The sequence below is a fragment of the Sceloporus undulatus genome, chromosome 3 (genome assembly GCF_019175285.1).
Source record: "Sceloporus undulatus isolate JIND9_A2432 ecotype Alabama chromosome 3, SceUnd_v1.1, whole genome shotgun sequence".
NCBI lineage: Eukaryota > Metazoa > Chordata > Lepidosauria > Squamata > Phrynosomatidae > Sceloporus > Sceloporus undulatus.
The window spans coordinates 219,467,555-219,490,825 of NC_056524.1; the positions used below are offsets into that span (position 1 = coordinate 219,467,555).

The window sequence follows — 23,271 nt, forward strand, 5'->3', positions numbered from 1 at the left end:
TGTTTGGAAACTTCAGCTGGTCCAAAGAGTTGCAGCCAGATGGTTAACTGGGACAGGTTGCAGAGACCACACAATGCCCCTGTTGAATTGGCTCCACTGGCTGCCAGTTTGTTTCTGGGCACAAGTCAAAGTGCTGGTTATAACCTACAAAGCCCTATAGGGTGCAGATCCAGGCTATTTGGCAGACTGTATCTCCCTGTATGAGCCACCTTGGTCTCTGAGAGGAGAGGCCCTTTTCTCAGTCCCATGACCATCAAAAGCACGGTTGGTGGGGCTGTGAGAGGGTCTTCTCAGTGGCTGCCCCTTAACTCTGGAACTCCCTGTCCAAGAAGATCAAAATGCCCCCCTTTCTTTTCATCCTTCAATGGGCAGGCTAAAACATTTTTATTCCGATAGGCTTTTAAAATAGAAAGCCTTTAAAAAACGGGATGAGGATGTTGCACTGTTTTAATTGCACTGTTTTAATGTGCTTTTATCTTTTTAAACTTAATTTTATTCTTTTAATGAGTGATATAGTGGAACAGGTTAATTCTATTTTAATACTTACTTTTGTATGTTTTAATTGTACTCTAGTCTTTTAAATTATATGCTGTTTTGAGTCCCAATTTTGTGGGAAATGTGGAATAATAATAATAATAATAATAATAATAATAATAATAATAGCATTTCCAAATCAGTAACTCTGAAAGCAGCAAAAGCTTTGACCTGTTAATGATGAGGTGATCAGAGAAATACTTTCTTTTTTTAGTTCTATTGATTTTCATGGAATCAAATACCAGGCAATTTGGGGACAGGCAGCCCTGTGCTTTGCCCAGCCATGGGTGAGCAGAATCTTTAAGTGTAGCTTTGTGCCACACAGACAGTAGTGATCCACCCACGGAAAAAGAGTTCTATGTGGGTTCTTTCAGCCCAGAATTCAGCTTTAAAGTCTAATTTGGTCAATGAAGGCATGAACTATATATGGGCTCCTCCAAATGCGGCAAATGTATTAGGCAGTTGAGTTTTTCTTGCATGTAATTCCCGTGTGTGTGTGTCTGTGTGTGTGTATCCAAATGACATTTTTGTTGTCCCAGAAACATCTTCACAATTTTATTTCCACTCTTGAATTTTTTTCTATATTTATCCCTATTCTTGAGATTTTTTCTAAATTCAGAGACATATTAGAAGAAAAAAAAGTATCTTTCTCTCTTTTCTCTTTTTAATAAATAATGGCCTGAATTTTGTTGGTACTGTACTCCTAATTAGGAGAGACTCATCAAGTCACTGGAAACTGCACAAATGTTTACTCGCCATTTAACAACTGATGCAATAGATCTGCTCTAGTTGGGACTAACTAATAGCCTGTGGCAATTTTTTTAGAGGTAAGTGCATCAGCACATCTGTGAAATGCTACTTTTCCATTAAAGCTCTCTAAGAATTAAAAAAATGAGGTAGGAAAAAATTTGTTCTTCAGACCTTAGGACCACCCCAGGAGACATAGCCCAAGTTTTTAAAAAATCAAACTTTAGAAGATCCCTAGTGCAGATCTAAGAAATCGCTGAAACCAGCCTCCTAAAAGAGTGGGAAAGTGGATGTGGATTATATCAATCAAAGTACTTTTTTGGTACAGAGGACCTCACACATGTTACTAGTACCAAAGACACCTGCCAAAATGGGTCTAATTGGATTGATGATTTCTTTTTAAGAACTTGCTTAGAGTTTGCCAAATCCTGCTTCTTTGATCAATTTGAGGCTGCCTACCCTTCTTTTTCATTCTGTATTTTTTCCCACCAGTCTCAGAGAACTGACATACAGTTCTTTGGAGGTAATGCTGCATCATACATTACAAAACTCCTTCACAGAATACAAGATGTTAATGTGTTACCCATGAATAATTAATCACAAATAATAATTCTGCAATCTTTCTCCTTCCCATTGTTAATAACTGGGATACAAATGTTGAGAAGCTGTGGTGATAATGGCGTTCCAATGTACACAACCATGTGTAGACCCTGCATATTATTTTCTACAATTGATGTTTACATTTATTTTTAAAATAATGTGCCTTCTGTACCACAATATTTTGGCATTTAATACAGCCCCAACTTCTAAACTCTATTCAAATATTTATCCTAACATAGGGCTATTACCAGAATCCTATTAAAAACACCAGAACATTTGACCCTCTCTTTGCAGGTATGCATAAAAATGCAGAAAATAAATGATTTTGTATAATTTTACAATGTATTCTCTGAAACCATGAAAGGGTATTTATCTCTAACATGGTGAAATGGAAACTTCTTTTTTAACTTTATGTAAATAAAATGTTTTATAAATAATAATAATAATAATAATAATAATAATAATAATAATAATAAAAAAATGATTTTGTAGTCCAGGAAGAAGGGCTGGAGACTGCAGCTGGCTATTACATAAACTACTTGTGCTTGTTGCCAATTCAAACGATTACTCTTATGTATTGAGTACTGAGGTGTGTGTGTGTGTGTGTGTGTGTGGCAGAACAATTCTACCCGACTGTCAGTTTTTCAGGGTTGTAATTTTAACCTTTGCCATGCAAGGCTGATGTGAAGAATCACTGTAAATTGTAGGTATAAATAGAAATGATATCCAGATTTCAAATGTGAATTACAAAGATGTAGCTATGATAATAAATGAAACAGGTTTGTCTGTAAGTATAATTACATCTGTAAGTACTGTAATTAGCTGTAAATATCTGAAAGCCAATTAGTAATTTGAGCATTGGACTATGACTCTGGAGATAAGTTTGATTTCCCGCTCAGCCGTGGAAGCCCATTGGGTGACTTTGGTCAAGTCACACACTCTCAATCCCAGAAGACCCCATGATAGGTTCACCATAGGATTGCCATAAATAAATTGGAAACAACTCAAAGACACACAACAACATAATTGCATCTAGATATACAGAAAAGAAATCTGCAAATGCCAATTGTCTTGTGGCACCAATGCATACTGATCACTGCAGGCACTCTGTTTCTGGATGATCCTAGGAGAAATCACAGTGCAGCTGAATAGTGCTAGAAGGGTCCAACACATTCTGATTATTCCCAGTATTGGCAAGGTTTTCGGTCAAAAACATTACATTGCTAATCTGCCTTTTTCTCCCCAGTAGATTTTCCCTAGCAAGAAAAAACAATCAAATAACAAGTGTAAAACTAGGGAGGATTCTGAATGGAGGATGATGCATTGGAATGCCCCATAAAATTCAGTGCAGGAGGCCAGGCGATGGTGTGATATGATAAAAGCCTCATCTAACACTTCTTTTTATCTTCTGCATTTCTCTTCAGTGTTAATCAGTTCTGCATTTCTCTAAGCATACCCACAGGGTCCCAAGATTTGGGACTACTGATGATATCTATATTATATAATTAAAGAACTGAAATAACCCTTTCAAGTGTTCACATTTATTTTTTCCTTTACTTGCTGAAAAACAAAGCACCATTTCAATAATTTGTAATTTGCCCTGTTTTAAGCTTAAATTTCAAACTCTTGAGAGTGAGGGTGGTGTAGTGGTTTGTGTGTTGAATTTGCACTCTGAGAGATCAAGATTTGAATCCTCGTTCAGCCATGGAAATCCACTGGCTGACCTTGGACAAGTCACTCACTCTTAACCTCAGAGCAAGGCAGTGCCAAACTCCCTCTGACAAATCTTGCCAAGAAAACCCCATGGTAGGTCCACTTTAGAGTTTCTGTGAGTCGGAAATGACTCAAAGGCACACAACAACAAATCAAAAACTAACTCCAGTAAGAAAATATGCTGCCAATCATCTCTGTCACTATTGGCAGGACATGACCATTTTGAGTGGGGATTATTTTTGAATTGTAACTTTAAAGGTAGGAATGTTTTTCCCCACCATCCCTGCTCCCACAACTGGAGTAGAATTGCAGGTCTCCCTTATCTGGAATTCTGAAATCTGAAATATTTCAAAGCCCAAAACTTTTTTCTTGGTTGGCTGAGACTGTGACAGCTTTGTTTTATGATGGTTTAGTGTACACAAACTTTGTTTCATGCACAAAATTATTATTTAGTGGGAAAAGGCATGATCGGGAAAACATGATAGAATTATGGTTGCTGTAAATAATATTCTAATGTGCTAATATGTTGTGTGAAGGCACACAACAATGGCAAATACAAAAACTAGTAGGAAATTCTTTCCCCAAAACATAATACTATGCTAAAACAATACTGAGCTATGCTGCTATCTATGGCAGGAATCCTGTTGGTAACATATGTTGGTGTTTTTCACCCATCGTATGGTTTCTAGACCTTACACCGGTAAGGTATCCAGTAAGCTTTTGATCCTAGTATTTAAAGCCCTGAAGTTTAACTTCCCCTGGCTAGCACAGTATGTACTATCTAGAAATTTAAGATTTTAATATCTTCCGACAAAGGATTATTAGTGGTTCCACCAACACATACAGCTCTGTCAAGGCTGCAAAGATCTGGCTCTACGTTTGTGCAACAATCTTCTTTTGCGCCTCTAGCTGAAGGAGGATCATATCTACTTTCATAAAGGGTTGAAGACCTTCCTCTTTGATTCATTGGATTAAGTGGCTGAGTGTGCCTAAGATGGCCAAGATGGGTAGCAACTGATGAGGAGTTTGTATTTGTTTTTAGCATATTAGTATATTAGTATATTATTTTAGTCTTTTAGCATTTTATAGTGTTGTGTTTTATCATTCATTTTTTATTGTATATGTTCTAATGTACTGCCCTTTGGTGAAAAGGGCATTATAAATAAACATCATTAATATTACTATTATCTTCTTGCACATGACCCTATCCTGTGTGCAAAACAGCTAAGGGTTGCTTGGCATTACTTTTTCTCCCTGTCTGCTTGTTGGCTATGCTGATCTGTAGTTGGGGAAATAGGCATCTGGCATGCATGCATGCACGCACACATGCACGCACGCACGCACGCACACACACACACACCAACTGCTGTTCTGCACTGGAAGAAGAAGCAAAGCAACCTCCACTGCTTCTCTTAAATACCCTGGAAAAGAATTCTGCTCCCCAAATACAGTGGAGGATCTCAGCTATATGTTATCCTTTTGAATGATGGACTTGCGTCTTTGATGTGTTATTCCAAATCTCTGGAACTGTGATAAATCCAGAATCTCTCTGAGGTTACAGTAAATATAGGCAAATCTCTTCCAACAGCTGCAGGACCATGCTGTCCCTGAGTCCTTACCTTACCTCTCCTGATGGCTCCCCTTGGCCATTCAATGACAAAGGAATAGTGGGGGTGGCCAGAAAGCAAGCAGCTGTCTTTCAGTGGTGGTCACATGTTAACAAAGGCATCTTTCTTGGAGTCTGGGAGGATGGTGTTGTCATCTTATAATTGGGTTATGAAGCACAGCCCTGCTGCCATCTCCCCATTATCTCCTTGCCACTGAATGGCTGTGGGGAGGTACACCAGCACTAGGAGAGGTCAGGGAGGGAAGAAGAGCATGCAGTTACTTTTGGTAGAGCTTTATGAGAGCCGGCATATAACCACCTTAGACAGCTTTTAAAAAGCTGTTAAGACGGATCTCTTCCGGCAGGCCTTTCCTGAATAGATGCCCAACCACCAAAGAGAGAAAGTAATGAATTGATCCCGTTTGCTGTTTGCTTGTCTATTGTTTGTTTGTTTTATCTATTGTTTAAATTATTTTATCTTTTAACATGTTTTAAAGTGTAAAATGTCTATTTTAAGGGAGGGAGGGTTGGGGGATATGACTTGTATAATTTTTAATGCTGCAAGCTGCCCCGATTGCCTGAGTGCAGATGGGGCAAGATATAAATACATTTATTATTATTATTATTAATTATTATTACAGTCCACCCTTGCTTTACCTGGTGGATCCGTTCTGGATCCCCCCACATAAGGCAAAAAGCATGTATGCTCGAGCCCCATTAGATATAATGGGGCTTGTGCACACCATGCGCCATGGGCACACGCACCATTCTCCTGTTCTCCCAGTGGCTTCCGTGTAATAATAATAATAATAATAATAATAATAATAATAATAATAATAATAAATTTTATTTTTATACCGCTTTTCCAGAACATCAAAGCGGTGTACACAAAATTTAAAACCAGTTACAAACACATCATAAAATAGATAAAAGCAATAAAACAATATACAATATACAAATCTAAAACAATCATTCGAAAGGGTGAGGCAGAAAGTTGATGGGATCAAAGTGTAAGCTGGAAGTCGCCTATAATGAGCCTGCGTATGGTGCGGGCTCACTCTATTATTTACGCTCCATTGGTGTGATGCAGGGTGATTCTTTTTTTTTTTTAATTAAACAGGAACACATGAAACAGGAGAACTCATCCGACTAGCCTTAAATCTGAGTTGATCAAAAGAATAACGTCTTGGAGACCTGCCTTCGTCTCTTAAGACCTGGTGTACATGCCAGCCAGGGAACAAGAAGGCTGATAGATATCTGGCAAGGTCTGGATGTTTTGCATGTACTGACAGTGCCAATCTCTGATCCTCTCCAGGGTGCTCAGAGCCATGAAGTACCCCTCCCAGTAAACCTGGCAGGTGCTTCAGCCATTATCTTTTAGAGGTGCCAAATCAAACCACTGCATTGATTTGTTGCACAACAGTGCCCACCTGATGTTGAAATGAGACCTTCAGGTTTTGCATTGCACAATACAAGCTAATATCTTTCTGAATACATTCATGAATGACACAAAGAAGAGCATGTCCCACCCAGGCCTACCGTTGCTAATGCAGCTTTATTTGAACTATTATGGCAATATGAAAAACAAACATTTTCATTAATCTGATGGGTCCCATGCATTTCATCTGTATGAACCAGTGGAGCCTTGTTTCTCTCTGGGTTTGTTCAAATGCTCAGATAATTACAGCGCTCTAGAAATAAAGTTTAATAATAATAATTAATAATAATGCTCATAATCATTATATTATAAAGGTGTATAATCATCAGTACATCTTATAAACTCACAAATTAGGAAGGGAGAAAGGCTTAGGAGCATAAAATGCATAATGGTAGTGTGTGTCTTGAAGATACAGAAAATCCAAATCCTTAGTTATCATCAGGTGTCATCTCACCTGAAGTGATAAAAAAAATTACCTCTGGGGATGCATGTAAGCTCTTATGATAAAGAATACAAACTACAGTGCTTAATATCATGTAAGTTATTCATGATAAATAATGGGTAACATGATAAAGATTTATAAACATCAAAGTGGAGATTGTGTTGTAAAATGATTAACAGCACGGAGCGTCTGGAGAGAGTGAGTGTGGCCACTGGTCATCATGGTTGGGGAATTTGCATTTATATCCAAAAAAAGTACCTTTCCTGCAGAATGGCTGGCATCCCATTAGTGATTGGTCCATGCTTAACTCACACATGTATAAGCAACTGTTTTAGATGGGTCACCAAAGGCTATTATTTTCCTATTGCTTTCTGTGCAAAACCCTCCCACTGTCCAGCATTGTCAAATCCCAAGAGGGGTTGCTGCTGATGTTTCCTATTGGTAGGGAGGGAGAGGAAGAGGGAGGCACTTTGTCAAGATCTGGCTGCTCTGGACTCCTTGGGGAAGGAAAAGGCAAGTGTTTTCCCTTTGAGAGTGCATCCTAATTTCTTCCTCTTCCACAACCAAAATGAGGCTGTACCCACACTGCAAAAATAATCCAGTTTGATACCAGTTTAACTGTCATATTTTAATGCTATGGAATTCTGGGAATTACAGTTTGCTGTGGCACCAGACCTCTCTAATAGAGAATATCTCACAAACTACAATTCCCAGAACCCCATAGCATTGAGCCATGACAGTTAAAGTGAGGTCAAACTGCATTGTTTCTGCAGTGCTAATCCTAGGACTAGCCTGAGTCCATCTGCTTCTCTGTGGTATGAATTGCTAATCCCTTCTGTTCACTCCTTCCATGAACTACAGCAGCAAGGGTGTGACAGTGGCAAAGTAGTGGAAGGATGAACTACATATGTGGAGCTATACATAGGTGTAGGTAGGATCTCAGCTTTTGTAATATAATTGGCCCGCTAGTCATGCTGGCCAGGAGATTCTGAGATTTGTAATGCAAACATTAAATTACTGTTTATAATCCCAAAAGTAATATTTCCACACTTTGTAGTCTAGCTATTGTTCTCTGTCTGTTTGGCAAGGAAAAGTTCATCACACGGGAGAGATCCCGTGCAAAAAAAGGGATTTAAAGTGAAGCACCCCCCAGCAAAAGTGGATTTATTATCAGACAATATCCTAACATTAACCCAAAGAGAAAGTAGAAAAGACATGCAAAAGCACAATTGATTTTCAGATGATGTCGCTGTTAAAGTGCATTAATGCGAAATTAACCCAGCTAGAAAGTAGACAAGATGCGATTCCTTTTACTTCTGGAAAATCTGAAAAGTAAAAAGAATCACATTTTGTCTACTTTCTAGCTGGTTTAATGTTGCTATGTGTCTGAAAATCAATCACGCTTTTGCATGTCTCCTTTGAGTTTTTCCAGGTTTTAAATCCCGTTTCTGTATGGGATGCTTCCCGTGTGATAAACTCAATAGTTTCTGCCCATTTCTCTGCTTCAAATAAAAACTGTCAACACAGCGCTGCAATTGTACTTGCTTTTGGTCACCTCCTAATTGTTGTTTAAACATAGGCAGATTATAGAAACTCTTCTGAACACAAACAATCTGAAGGTTGAGAAGGACTGTGTAAAACAGAAGTTATATTTCAGCTCTTGATTTTAATGGAGTGGCAGAACATCTCTATGTCAACTCTTCCAGCTTTCTCCTACTTACTTGCTCCAGGACAGAAGGCACTTGTGGAGAGTCACATCATCAGTTCCTTTCCCAGCCAAAAGTGATTACATACTTGTGTAACTTGAGAGCTTTCACAAATGCTGCTCCTGGCATTCTCTTGATCTGTGTGATGTATCCATCCCCATATCTCTGGTGGTATCTATGCTGCTCCTTCACAACATAAGCTGCTGACATTCTTTCAAGTATTGACAGCTGTTGTTCATTAATAAGATCCTACATAATCTCTGCTTGACTTTAATCATTAAAAAGGTCCTTTTAATGTGAGAGATGAAACTGAAGAGGGCTGCTTTGGCTTTTCATTTACATCAGTTTGAGAAAGAGTTGCCCTTCCATATCTGAGGAAACTGTCCATAAACCACAGCTGGCTGCATTGCAAAAACTGTTTCTGGTCATCTGCCACAGTCAGCCCTTCCATTGAGGAGACAGTTTTTAATCAGGGGACCTTTCACACTACACAGTTATAGCACCATCATTCCACTTTAACTGCCATGGCTATGTCCTATAAAATTCTGGGCTTGTAGTTTGAAGTGGCTCCAGGATTCTGTGGCCAAGAACTATAAATACTCCTCCCTCAACTGTAACTCCCAGGATTCCTTAGGATGGAACTGTAGTAGTGCTGTAAATGTGTAGTGTGTAAAGACACTAGATGAGAAGGAATAACACGTGCAGGGATCCAACTTTCCAACAATCATGTTATTCAGTTGATTTAGATTTTCCTCCTCCCATTCAGAGGTTCTGGTTTAAGATAATTAAAACAAATGACATGCGGACAAAATACAGCAAACTGGAATGATCAAATAAAACCCAATGGAAAGCTGGTTTGCTTTTTTTCTCCAGTGGGGGAAAGAAAGAAAAGAGCCCATATTGGGAAAATCCCAATAGATTAGAAGGAATACATTTGTTCGTATGTTGAAGCAGCAACAGAAATGTATTATAGCTTTCCCTGTATAAACTGGCACTTAGAAATACATGTTATAATGAACAAGACTATAAGCTTTGTAACATATTACTTGGGGTGGGAGGGTGAGGGAATGAAAAACATCTACAAAGGCTTGTGTTGAGGGATGCAGACTAGTACAGTTTGTTCAGGATTAGAATTGTCACCTGAAATAAGGGACATGACTACTGCTCCTTTAATGGACATGAACAAGACCATTCTACATCATCATTAAAAGCTCAGGAGCCCTGTCTCTTATTTCACCTGGGAACTCTACTAAGGATGCAAGGGATCATTTAAAAGATAAGGGCAGCATCAAACAAATTATGACAAGCCAATGGAAAGTATTACAAAGAAGCTCAAAATATGTAAAGTCGAAGGCTTTCATGGCCGGCATCCATAGTTTTTTGTGGGTTTTTCGGGCTATGTGGCCATGTTCCATGCTCTGGGAAATGGCCGCATAGCCCAAAAAACCCACAAAAAAGCTCAAAATATATAATTTGACACAGGACTTCAGTTGGGTAAGACAGATGGAAATTGTTTCAAAGATATAATACATAGCAAGCAGAATGCAAAAATAGCTTATTTGCACCTGTCATGATGAGGGCCACTATCCTACCAATCCTTCACTGTGAGACTCAAACCTGGGACTCTCTTTTGTGTCTCCTGCACTACAACTCTCTTTAGATGCCAGCACCATGCAGTCAGATGGGCACCGTGATACTGACGTGGGGATGGCATCAGGCCATGTGTTCTCCAAATGCCATGCCCCCATGCCATTCCCACACTGGCAAGTCAAGCAGTTCTATACAGCCCCTACATTATCACAGAACTTTATTAAACTTTTGTATCTTATAACCCTTCTGGTTACCTGTGTCTCCACTAGTCACCAAACACTATGTCTCCTGCAGGACACTACAACAATTTAATTCAGGAGACTCCTCCTCCCTATCTTGAATACCTAGAACCCTTCCTAACTGCCCCTCACAGCAGCCTATGCTAGCCTCAATGGCTCCTCACCCCTCAGGACACTAAAACATCAACCCTAACTAACTCCAAACACTGCTCTGCCCCTCTTTTTATACTCACTCCTGGGAGCAGCCCCCACCTTTTTTGGCTTTGCTCCCATTGGCTGTTGCCAAGGTTCTAATCTTCCTGTTCTCTCCACAGCACCCAAATCAAGAGATAGCTATCTCTTAAGCCTGCACCACAATTAGTAGAAGTTACTTCCAAATATGTACACTTAGGATTGTAGCTTTAGACAACTTGTATAGCTATGAGTGATCTAATGAGAAAAGTGGTGTGACTTTAATCATATTAATTAGTATCTTTATCAAGAGATACAGGCTCAAGATCACTATTTCCTTTTGATCCTTAGGCAAAGAATAGTTAATTTAAATTGGGATTTTGAGAAAAGGAAACCAATTATGGAGGCAGTGCATATACATGCCGAGCCTTCAGGTAGGACTCATTCATTCTTCTGTGTGTGTGTGTGTGTGTGCAGTCAAGTTGCCTGTTGACTTATGGCAACCCCATGAATTTCATAGGGTTTTCTTAGGCAAAGTGGTTTTGCCAGTTCCTTTTTCTGAAATATAGCCTACAGCAGCTGGTTTTCATTCCCGGTTTTCCATCCAAGTAGTAATTGGTGCTGACCCTGCTTAGCTTCCAAGACCACATGATATCTGGTGCCTTTAGGTGGTTAGGCCTAATCTGTTTCTAGGTACTCCACAATACAATATGTGTGACAACATAAAAACATGGGTATTTCCCCTTGTTAAATGGATTAATTTTGTGTTGCTGGTGTTTCCACGGGACACTGCAGGCTTAGCTTAGCTGACATAGCAGGGCTGAACTCTGTGCTTGGCAGATGTTTTCTGTTCAACCAGCTTACCCCTTCTACTTTTTAAAAATTCCATGTGATTTCCCTAAGGCCACACATGTCTTGCTTTCTTCTATGAAGAATGTGAATTCCTTGGAAGCTGCCTGTCTTTGCGGGAGAGTAAGACAGGCGACTTTAAGGTGCGCGCACACACACACATACACACACACACATGTAGGCATGACTATATTTGTGCATAACAAAGACAGTTAGGCTAATGGCCAAATCCCTAGAGCTTTCAGTCTAAATGCATATAGTAATGTTAACTTTGGCGCGTTACAGACCACCTGAAAGTGGCGGTCTGCCGCCGGCGTCATTAGCAGCACTGAGGAGCCCCAGCAGCCAAACCGCGAGGCTCCCCAGCACCACAAAAAAGAGGTGCCAAAATGGCGCTTCTTGTTGCGGCGCGCTAATGACGCCGTAAGGCGCCAATGGTGCACTCGTGACGTCATTAGCTCGGCGTGACGTGCAGATGCTAAGCATCTGCTACGTCAAGATGGCAGCGCCCATGTAGAACAGGCGCTGCCATTTTGTACGTCCCCAGGACGTACTAGGGTTAGGGGCGTGCGTAAACCATGCCCTTTCCTAACCCTAGTATGTCCTGGGGACGTACTTTATGCCTGTGCGGACTGGGCCTTTGGGACCAAACAGACAGGACAAAATAAAGCTGCTTCAGGTCACTTTGGAGGTATGCTGTTTAAATGACACATGCATCTTAAGAGGCTAGAAGCAGAGCCAAAGCTGTGCTCCATCACCTCAGGCTGCAAAATGTCTGGGTGTGGCAAAACCTGTATCTACGGAAGTCCAATGGATTATCTTTAAATGTGAAACATCTGTTGTAGATCAACTTTCAGTTTGTCAAAAATGAGTACGTAAAGTATATGCGTATATACATGTTTTATGTATACCCACCAGTAACAGGCATTCACAGCATTGCCACTTCAGCATCAGCCAAGAAGAGGACAAAGGAGGACAGTGATTTGCATGAAATTGCTGTTTGTTAATACATATAGTTCAACTTTAGCAATATGGAAATAAAATACATCTCACTAGAGAGATGATGGCTATGACCAGGTGACTTATGCATTTTCTAAGTTGCCTCTCCAGGTACCAACTCTTGATGGACCATTTCAAGACTCCCAAAATTGAAATCATCCTTTTGGTACTGAAATCAAAAATGATGCTTCTGGGATGTTGGGGAAAGAATTTGGAATATTATGCAAAATGGCTAATGTATTAGCTTTAATTTTTACCCTAATGGTTTTATGAAATATTAGCACTAGACTTTATGGTCTCTCTCTGACTTTGCTTCGCGAACGAAGGTTCAGGAAGGACACATTCCGTGCTTTCTACAAGCGCATTTATGATTAAAAAGGCCAATCTGAGATAAACAAGTCCGATTGCAGAAAGCACAGCAGAAAGTCTCCTTGGGTGATGTTTCCAGGTTGTGATTCTTTCTGCGTTGTCGTTTCTCTTTGAGACTCATTCGGCATGAGCTTTCAAAAAAGGCTGCAACATCATGGATAGTGCGTCTCCATGCCTCCCGATGCGAGGCCAGGGCAGACCATTGTTGGTGATCTATTTGGCCGAGCCTGAGATGTTGTTTCAGGGAGTCCTTGTATCTCTTCTTTGGAGCGCTCCTCTTACACTGACCCCGTGGTGAGTTCACCATAGAATACTATTTTTGGGAGGCGATGGTCCTTCATCCTAGAAACGTGTCCTGCTCAGCGCAGCTGTGTCCTCAATAGCATGGCCTCAATGCATCAGCAATGCCTTACTAATGTGTGTTTTTTTAATTTATTTTTCTTCCCATCTTTTTCAAATTTGGATAAGTGGACAACCCCTCTTCCAATGACCCTAAAAACAACAATTGTGAAATAATGAGTGAATGTGAAGTTGAAGGCTTTCATGGCCAGCATCCATAGTTGCCAGCCACAGATGCTGGCAAAACGTCAGGAAGAAACTCTTCTAGAACATGGCCACATAGCCCCAAAAAACCACAAAAAACTAATGAGTGAATGTTACTCATTGTCTCCCCCTCCCCCTCTCATACGTCATTAACATGAACATTAAAATCAGAAGAGTTATAATGTATTATTATGTATTAATATTGTTAGAAAAACATCTAGCATTTATTGCTCAAGTACACTGTGTCCTATTTTAGGGAGGGGTGACAGCAGAGCTGCTAAGGTAAATGTTGCAAAGCAAGGGACAATATAAAATGGTGGAGCTTCCATTAAGTTACAAAAGATTCCTATGATAATCTGTTAGAGTTTTAAGATTCTCAGGACAGGATCCATCCACTGCCATCATAGGCCTGGCTAGTGAGGGCACAGGGGAGACCCTTCTCAGTGGCCATATAGGCTAGGCTGGATCCTCTCTCTGCTCTCCTTTCACTGGCAGACAAAGATCTTTCTAGTCAAATTGTTTTTATTCACTTGGTTTCAGGGAGCCTTTTTATGAAGTGTTTGTGTTTTAAACTTTATTATTTTTTTAAATGATTTTAGATTTCTCTGAATTTAATGGTGTTTCAATGTGATGATTTGTTCAATTCTGTTTTATGTTTTTATGATCAAGTTTTTAATTAACGTTGTTTTAACCTTTTATAGGCTGTGTTGGGTCCCATACTGGGGAAAATGTGGCATATAAAAGTTAAATAAAGAAGAAAAAATTCCATGATTTATGCCCATATATCAGATATTAGGAATGGGAACACACAAGAACCTGTTGTAGGACATCTAGGCATTCTAACTCTGACATTGGGACAGCAGTCCTTTTAACAAAAAAGAACTACAGAGGAAGATTGGAAAGAAACAACTGAAGTGGAATATGCCCAAACTCCAATCCATCAACAGTGGGTTAAACAGAGGCAATGGCTTCCTGGCACACTACACATATTACATCACTGGTTAATAGTGCAGCTTCATGAAGATGCTTTTGGCCAGTTTATCACCTCTCTGTTCTTGTTTTGCACACACCCCACATTCCAAAACTCCCTCCACTATTCATATGGTCATTCCTCCACCCTGGCCTTAGGCAACATCTTTCCTCCTGCCTTTGTCCCTCAATGATCATAATTAAAACTGAACTTGTCATCTCTTCACCATACCCTCAAGTTTTGCATTTCTATGGGTATTCATACAATCTGATTATAAAGGTCCTTCCTGGACACCAGTTCACTCCATGCATCTGAGATAATAGACCAAATTTATGAAAGCTTATGCCACAATTTATTTTGCTCAGTTAATTTCAAAGGTGCTACAAGATCCCTTTGCATACTGAGTTGAAAGTACAAAACATGTTTGTACTTAATTAACTCAGCAGGAGAGGGAGAAGATGGAATCTTGCCATTCCCAGTAGGCTGGGGCAAAAGCAAACTGTTTCACTTCTCCTAGTTTGTGTATTCTTCCATATTAGTAAATTTTGCTTACTTGAACTTGAATTGTGAAATGCTGCACCATTGTTTGATAAGACAACTAAGGGATTTTGAAATCTGCTGTGTGCTGCCAGCAAAGCGGTTCTTATTATTATTTTGATTGGTCTGAAATAGGTACAGGGCCTGTTAATGCTTTCTATAAGAAGCTTCCATGGTACACTTTGCTTGTGTTCCCTCAGTTTGTGCTTTCTCTCTGTTGTAGATTTGCGCCCTTTAGATATTCTCTCTGAAGTAGTTCCTGTGAATGGGGTGAAGAGTGGGATACGGATGATCCAAATCCAAGGAGCACGTGGTTTCCAGTTCCCTGCAATACGCCCTCGCTTCCTCAGTTTTCCAGCATCACGGATTTTTATTTACTGTGACCTCTTTCCTGAGGAGTTCTCCCTTGTGTTCACTCTCAGAACCTTCCACATGCAATCCAAGGTAAGCCTGTAGTGGATTTTACAAAAGAGCAGAATCACAGGATCTAACTAACTAACATATGTACTTAAAGCAGCGCCTGGAACATTATTAAAGGAAACACATGCATTAGAATTTGTTGTTATTAATTACTGTCAAGTCGACTTCAGCTTATGGCAACCCTATGAATGAGAGACCTCCATGTCATCTTCTTATCAGTTCCTCAAGTCAGGCAAACTCAGGCGGGTAACAGACGGGCAGGGGAAGACGTCTTGAAGGTGTCTTCCCCTGAATACGGAGCCTCCAGACCGCCCGCCCCGGGGTGTGTGGCTAAGGTGGATGGGGCTTCCACACTGGGGGCAGTGAAGACGCCTCACCTGGGGCCGTTTCTTAACCGCAGCTTCCATACCACCGCCTCGCAGGACGCTGCAAAGAGAGAAGCAGCTTCCGCACGGGCAGCTGCGAACGCGGCTTTTTTTCTTTTGCCAGCTGGCGGATGCGCAGCTGCGCAGCTGCGCTGGTCAGCACTGGCGGCAGAAAGCATATGTGCACATTTAAAGCACCCAGGCCCCTTTAAACTTTTCCCCCCGCCATACCCAAGAACAAAGGTGGCCTCCTGCCAGCTGGTGATCAGCTGGTGTTAGCATCCTTGTCTGCTTGTGCGTTCCAGTGTCACCAGCATCATGGATGCCTCCTCTCCTTTGGTTCCCGCGCTCTTGCTGAACCTGCAATGCACAGCCACAGCTTTCGCCACTGCCACCGCTGTCTCCCTGCCATCCCCCATCACCTCCCTTGTACATATGTAAATATTTAAAGTTTTAGCGTTTTTTATTGTTAGGTGAAAATGGTGCAGGAATGTGTGTAGGGGTTCACTTTAAATTCCAAACTTTCCCTTATCACTTTCTACAACCAAAACATCCGCCGCCAAAACTTACAACTTCCCGCGATTCTAGCAGCGCATGCGCACATGCAGCTCTAGGGTTAGGGTTACGAGCATTAAAATAGACTTCAGCTGTGCCGCAGCTTCCACAGCTGCATGGCATCTGACGCTGCAGTTAAAGCCTGACTGCAAACCACGCATGTCCCGGGACCCTGACTCATTATGCGATGCAGCAGACACGGAGCTTTTAAATGGGCAACTTAAATTAGCGGCGTGACAATTGTGGCGTATCGGTGCAGCAGCTTATATACGGAGATGCACATGTACGCCGCTTATCAAAAAGAAGCAGAAAAAAGCGGCACCTTTTTAATGCCGCTTCTTTCCGCTTGGGGCGTGCAGGCGGCGCGTTCATGACGGCATTCAGGTAAGGGCCGTCTAAAGGCTACACCTTCATGACGTCATGAGCACACCCCTTTTTGCCCGTCTGTAACCCGCCTCAGGGCTGTGGCTTCCTTGACTGTGTCTATTCTTCTGTAATATGATCTTCTGCTTTTCCTACTGCCTTCTACTTTGCCAAACATTATGATCTTTTGTAATGAGTCTTGTCTTCTCATGATAAGTATGTCTATCTCAGCTTTGTCATGTTGGCTTCTAGGCAGAGTTTAGGCTTGGTTTGCTCTGGAGCCCATTTACTTTTGGCAATCCATGGGAATAACAGAAGTCTACTCCAGCACTACATTTCATATGTGTTTATTTTATTCCTATCAGCTTTCTTCACTGTCCAGCTTTGACAACCATACATGGAAATAGGAAATATGATGACATGGACAATCCAGAATTTGATATTCAATTATATACCTTTACAGTCAAGAATCTAGTCTAGTTCTTATATAGTTGCCCTTCCAAGTCCTAGTCTTCTGATGTCTTGGCTACGGTCTGCATTTTGATTAATGACTGAGCCAAGGCATAAGAAATCTTTGACTATCTCAGTGTCTTCATTGGCTACTTTAAATTATGAAAATAATCTGCCATGTTTACTTTTTTTTTAATGTTCAACTGCTTTTGCATTTTCTTCTTTGACTTTTCTCAATAGTCGTTTCAGGCCTTTGCTATTTTCTACTAGTAGTATGATGTCATCTGCATATTTTAAATTGTCGATGTTCCCTCCTCCAATTTTCACACCATCTTCCTCCAAATCTAATCCAGCTTTACTCATATGTACATACATGTTAGCATTAGTTCTTGATTTTTGAAAATAACTAGTCTTTTATTGCTTAACTAATGACTCCCTGATACTGATTTTGAAATAATAAGTGCTTTGATTACACACAAAGAATGACAACCTTACCAGCTGTTGCTGAATTCCTTTGCAGAGTGATATTGTTATAACTTTTTTACCTAAAAAGCATGCATTATAAACAGTAGAGTTACTGGTTGCACATTACTTCCATCAGATTTACTGGTCATCTAAATCTTGGTATTTAAGTGTTTTAAAAATGATTCTTGCAAACCATTAAAAAAAATACGCTCTGTGAGTTGAGAGAGGAAAACAATAATTGTAGCATAAAGGCTAACACTTAACTTTGTTTTCAGAAAAATGAATACATCTTTACAGTATTGGAGGAAAACAGTGACACCCTGCTGCTTGGACTCCGATATTCACGGAATAAACTCCATTTCCTCTTCTGGAGCAGAGAGCTCTCCAATGGATGGCAGACTCAAGTCACCTTCCAAGATATATTTTTGGCAGACAATCAGTGGCACACAATGGTGCTGGCAGTATCCAAAAACTCCTTCTCTCTCACTGTGGACTGCAGCATCCCCACAGATGTGTATGTCAAGCACATAGAGTTCATGGGTAATTTAACCACCACCATCCCTGGGATGAGACTGCATGGGAACAGGCACTTCCCCAAAAGTGTGAACACTGAATTTTTGGGTCAATACCTGAGAACTCTAAATAGTCCAGGCTCCCTTCAGAAAATATAGTAACGACTGAGGTTCATTGGAGGGGCCTCTTCTCTGTCTCACCAGTGAAAGCAACATGCTTTGGGAGGATGTGGGAAAAGGTCCTTTCTGCTGTGGCATCCCAGGTAGAATGCCCCAGAGAGCCAATTGGTGCCAACATTGATGTCATTTTGGCACCAAGTAAAAACTGGATGTTTGACAAAAGCCTTTGGGACCTATTTGAGTTCACCCATAGCTGCACGTGTGTATGGTTTCAAACTGTGTTTACTGTCTTGAAGTGTCTTGTTTGAACTTGACAAATGGTTTAATCTATTTTTGTCTGTTTAAATTAGTCTTACTGTTTTAAAGTGAGCTGACCTGTTGAAATTATTTTTTACACTCCCCTGAAATCATGAGATAAAGGATAGAATATAATTATTTGAATGAATTAATATATATAACGTAGCAACCGGTTTGCTGCATAGCCAAATATGATGGTGCTTGTTTCATAATGTAGTCAAGCTCCTAGACTGACTAGAAAGTATAGATTGAGGTCAAGATGCAATACCTTAGGAGCCATATTTCTGTCAGAGTAGGCCAAGAGAAAGGTTGGCCTATCCATGTTGTGGAAACAGCAAAGGAACAATTTTTGTTAGGTAAGGCAGAGTCCACACAAACACACATAAGTGTTGGATTCTATGATTTATGAGGCTGTTCTGAGAAGAAAGGCCCTTTTACACTGCACAATTATATCGCTATGATTCCACTTCAACTACCATGGCTCCATTTTATGGAATCCTCAGACTTGCAGTTTAGAGAATGGTACTTAGAATTCTCAATCAAAGAGGTCTACTGCCTCAAAAAAACTACAGAAACCTAGGATTTCATAGGATGTAGCCATGACAGTTAAAGTATAATTGTGTGATGCAAAAGGGCCCAAGGTGTTACTGTCAATATCAGTATCCAGATTTGGGAGCAAAATTACTGTATAACAATGGGTGAGGAAAATTTCTGGCATTTTAAAAAAATTAGAACTAAAAAAACACCACAAAAATAACCAGCAAAGTATTGACCATTTTGTAGGCCTCTGAAGGCCAACTCTGCTGTCCATAGAGTTGTTTCATCACAGCTCAATAGTCTTGCTTCTGCTACATGCAATTATAAAGATGATCTTAACAGTCTAGATTTACATATGCCTTCATTTTTATCCACTTTAGGATTTCGGATACTCCTTTCCCTCCATCCTTGACTGTGACAGGATCTCGCTTTTATGTAGGAAGCAGAAGGAGAAGAAAAGGCTTCTTTACTGTGAGTATCACTTCTGATACTTCATTATGTTGAAAAGAGTATTCTAGCCATTTTGCAAAAACAGAGGTCCATCTCTATGTTGACTTATGTGTAGGATGTGCGTTTGATCTGTTTGATTAGTTTTGTACTATTTTACTGTCATGGCTTCCTCCAAAACAAAAGAAAAAAACATCGTGGCCAGAATCCTGTGAGTGATATAGGAAAGCTTAATGTCACATTATACCTGAATATGTCCTTTTATGGTTATTGTGGCTGGAGGTATCCATCCACCACAACCCTCTGCCTGTGCTGCCTATTCTGCAGCTGACCTCCCTTTGGCTGTTTAAAGGTTGAAGGAGGGTGGGGGCCAGACAGGGAGGTAGATGCCTGAAGAAGAAGATATCCTCCTGGACTTGCCAGAGATCATCCAAGATGTAATCTTTGTGCTGAATGGCTCCTCTCTACTCCCGTAGCCACTGCATAACTGTAGGAATGGGCAGAGATGTAGTTTGTACATATGAGGAGAGGGGGGGGTGTAGCAAACCACACCTGGCAGAACTCTATTCTTCTCTAGATTGATAAGGCTCTTGGCACTTATCACCCAGAATACACCCAATCTCATTTTGGTTTCGGAAAGTGAGCAGGTTCAGTCTTAGATTGGAGGGGAGACCACCAAGCAATACTGGTGATTCCCAGGTAGGGCTCTAGTCTTCTAGTCTCAGTATTGATCACTGAATTTGCAAAGGGAATAATACTTGGAGAATGATATGGCCCATTTATTATAAACATCTAGCTTTCTCTGAAATATTACAGTATAACCAACTCAATGCTCATCCAAGGCAAAAAGCCTTGGGATTTAGTGGGAGTTGTTCATGTTGTTCAGTGTGTGTGTCTGTGTTGAACATACAACTCCTGTCTTGGTCTATTTCTGGTGATGTCCTGAGATTAGACATGATTTTGAAACTCAGAGTAGGTGGTGCTTCCTCCCATTCTGGCAGATTTCAATATAGGCAGACATTTTCTCCTTTGCCTCCTTTCCCCTGCATTATCTCAAGGTCTGATAACATGTTGCATGGAAATGGATGGGCAAGTAAGGAAACTCTGCCTACTCTACACTTAACCACATAGCCTGCAGGACAACACTAACTGATATATTAAGCCATAATTAGAAGTGGGGACAGGAAGAATTGCTATGAGGCATGCAACAGAGGAATAGAATAGACTGATTTTATCAGGATTGTTGGCTGTCTGAAGGTACCCTTATTTACTTGTGTATATGTGCCTTCAAGCTGGCTGTTGACTTATGAGGACCCCATTAATTTCATAGGGATTTTTAAAGCAAGGAATAATTAGAGGTGGGTTTGCCTGCATCTTCCTCTGATGTATACCCTACAGCACCTAGTATTTGTTGGCTGTCTCCCCTTGATGTACTAACCATGGCTGACTCTGCTTATCCATCCTAAATTTTTTCCAGTTTTACATTCTGCAACTAGGTGAGAACTAGGTGGCCTTATAAATGCTGTTAAACTACAGCTCTAAGTATCCTTACTATTGGTACACTAACTAGGAATTATGGGAGTTGCAAATTAACATCTATAGGGCCACACAACTTCCACCACTGATTTAGAAAATGTAGTCTTCATGTTCTGTTAAAAGTGAATTAATCCAAGTCTGAAGGGCCATGATTTTGTTCATGAACATTGTTGTACTACTCAGAAAGAATTGTCCCACTTTTTTACTTTCTTTGCCAACCTACCTCTGAAACGTAGATAAACTCTCCAAGAACATGGCCATATAGCCTGAAAAACCCACAAAAAAATAACCTACCTCTGTTTAACTAAACCGTTTCCCTATGCACACTCATTGGTGCTGTACTTGGGCAATGTGATGGCAATTTCCATAAGAAATAATACTACAGTGATATGCAACTCTCTTGTTCTCTTCAGGTCTTATAAGGCTCTCAGGAGTGTGTAAAGCTCTGGACAGTGTCAGACTAACAGTGCTGTGCTTTTCTGAACAGATCTTCAGGGAATTACTTACACCAGTAGAAATCTTGGTATTAATCCAGTAGGAATTCTTTGATTTTCTTTCCTGTGGAATTTCCAGATAACAGCTTCTGTTTATTTCTTGATTACTGGTGGTAACTTTTAGTTGTTTTCTTAGATGGGTCAGCAGACTTTGCAGCAGCTACACAATGCTGTGTGTGGTTGAGAATGAGAGACAAGATTGGGTAAGAGATAAAATTCTCTCTTCCTTTTAAGTGACTTGGAAAGCAAGCTGAAGAGAGTTTAGAAGCATTTGATTTAAGATAGCTCAGCCTTTAGAAGTTTAGATGGTCCAAATATTCCATTTCCTCAGGTTGAGGGCAAGATAAAGACTGATAAGAACCATGGCAAGAAAAGAGAAAATAAGCAGCTACCAACAAACACCACTAGATCAAACCCAGCTTGCATGCTGGGAAACCTAATTTTAAAATTGGGCTTTTGCCTGATGCTGGAGGGACATCAATTTCAGCAGCAGCTGAGTTTCACTGGAGAGGCTATACTGTATTGAGTCTGGTCATGATTGTACTGTACTAACTAAATAGTCTCATGTAGGAAAAGCCCATCCTTTAAGTACCTACATCTCCATGTGTCATTGCTGACTAGGGAGAGTGGGAGTTGTGAGCCAATAAACTCCTATCTATACCCCTTTCTCTCATTCTTCAGTCTTTCTCTTTTGTCATCTTTATCCTTCTCCAAGCCCCCAAAACCCTGGCTAAAACCTTCTACCCTCCTCTGCCCTTCTTCCCTCTTCATATCTCCCAAGTGCATTTATCTTTGTTGTCCTTCCCTAGTTCCTTACTCTTCTCTACTCCTTACTCTCTTTCTCCCCACTCCCCAATTTTGACTGCATTTATCTTCTCCCACCTTGTCCATCATTCTGTTTCCTATCCTCTTTCATTTTTACCCCAGTTTCTCCTAAGTTCACTCATTATGTTTATTCTCCTTTCCTCCTTTCCTGTCTCTCCAGTTCTTACTCTCACATATGACTGGAGTATGTTAGATTCTCAGCATTTTAAGGTTGTATGACAGATTAAACTCAATAGGGCTTGCTTCTAAATAGACATACATAGATGTGATTCCTAGCCTGTTCTTTGTTGTCATTGTCAACAACAGCAGCAGCATTTCCCCTTCCTCCAGATATTTGGTGACCAATAGTAGCATGATGATGATGATTTTAGAGGCGAAGAATGATTGCACGAGTGGATGATGATTGAGAGAGAGAGAGAGAGAGGTGTTTATCACACTGAGGTTTTTGCAGCTCAGATTTGGGGTGACTCCTGGTCCAGCTATGTGAATTCACGTTATAACGTGAATGTTTTATCACACCTGGTTGCCCTTCTGTTGCCCTTCCGAATCGAGGAGGAATCGAATCCAAGGCAAGTCACGTGATGCAGATTCCAGCAAAGCAGAGTGAGTGCACATTGTATTACCACACTGGTGGTATTTAACGGTTCGAATCGGCGCCCTTGCACATGCTCAGTGGTGGTCTGAACACATCGTTACCTTGTATGTTTCCAGGGTGAAAAGGAGCGCAAGTTCTTGTTCCCTGTTTCGCATAATTGTGTGATTGCATTAATATTTGCCTCGTGAATATTTCTATGTCTTCTTCATCCCCCCTTTTTATTTTCCCTTCCATTTC

The 23,271-nt window shown here is 40.6% G+C and overlaps 1 protein-coding gene and 1 long non-coding RNA gene across 2 annotated transcripts in view; one reads left to right on the forward strand and one right to left on the reverse strand.

Annotated features, from left to right (window-relative positions):
• Positions 1–6,736: 6,736 nt before the first annotated feature.
• LOC121926479 lies at positions 6,737–7,454 on the reverse strand. Its single transcript, XR_006103025.1, has 2 exons — positions 7,339–7,454; positions 6,737–6,891 (listed from the first exon to the last, which is right to left on the reverse strand). It is a non-coding gene; the product is annotated as an uncharacterized LOC121926479 (long non-coding RNA).
• Positions 7,455–11,186: 3,732 nt separating this feature from the next.
• Positions 11,187–23,271, forward strand: part of TSPEAR (thrombospondin type laminin G domain and EAR repeats) — a 53,356-nt gene continuing 41,271 nt past the window's right edge. The window contains exons 1-4 of the mRNA XM_042458509.1: positions 11,187–11,220; positions 15,277–15,497; positions 17,947–18,185; positions 19,518–19,608. Coding sequence (XP_042314443.1) covers positions 11,187–11,220; positions 15,277–15,497; positions 17,947–18,185; positions 19,518–19,608 — 585 coding nt within the window. The remainder of the gene's footprint in view (positions 11,221–15,276; positions 15,498–17,946; positions 18,186–19,517; positions 19,609–23,271) is intronic.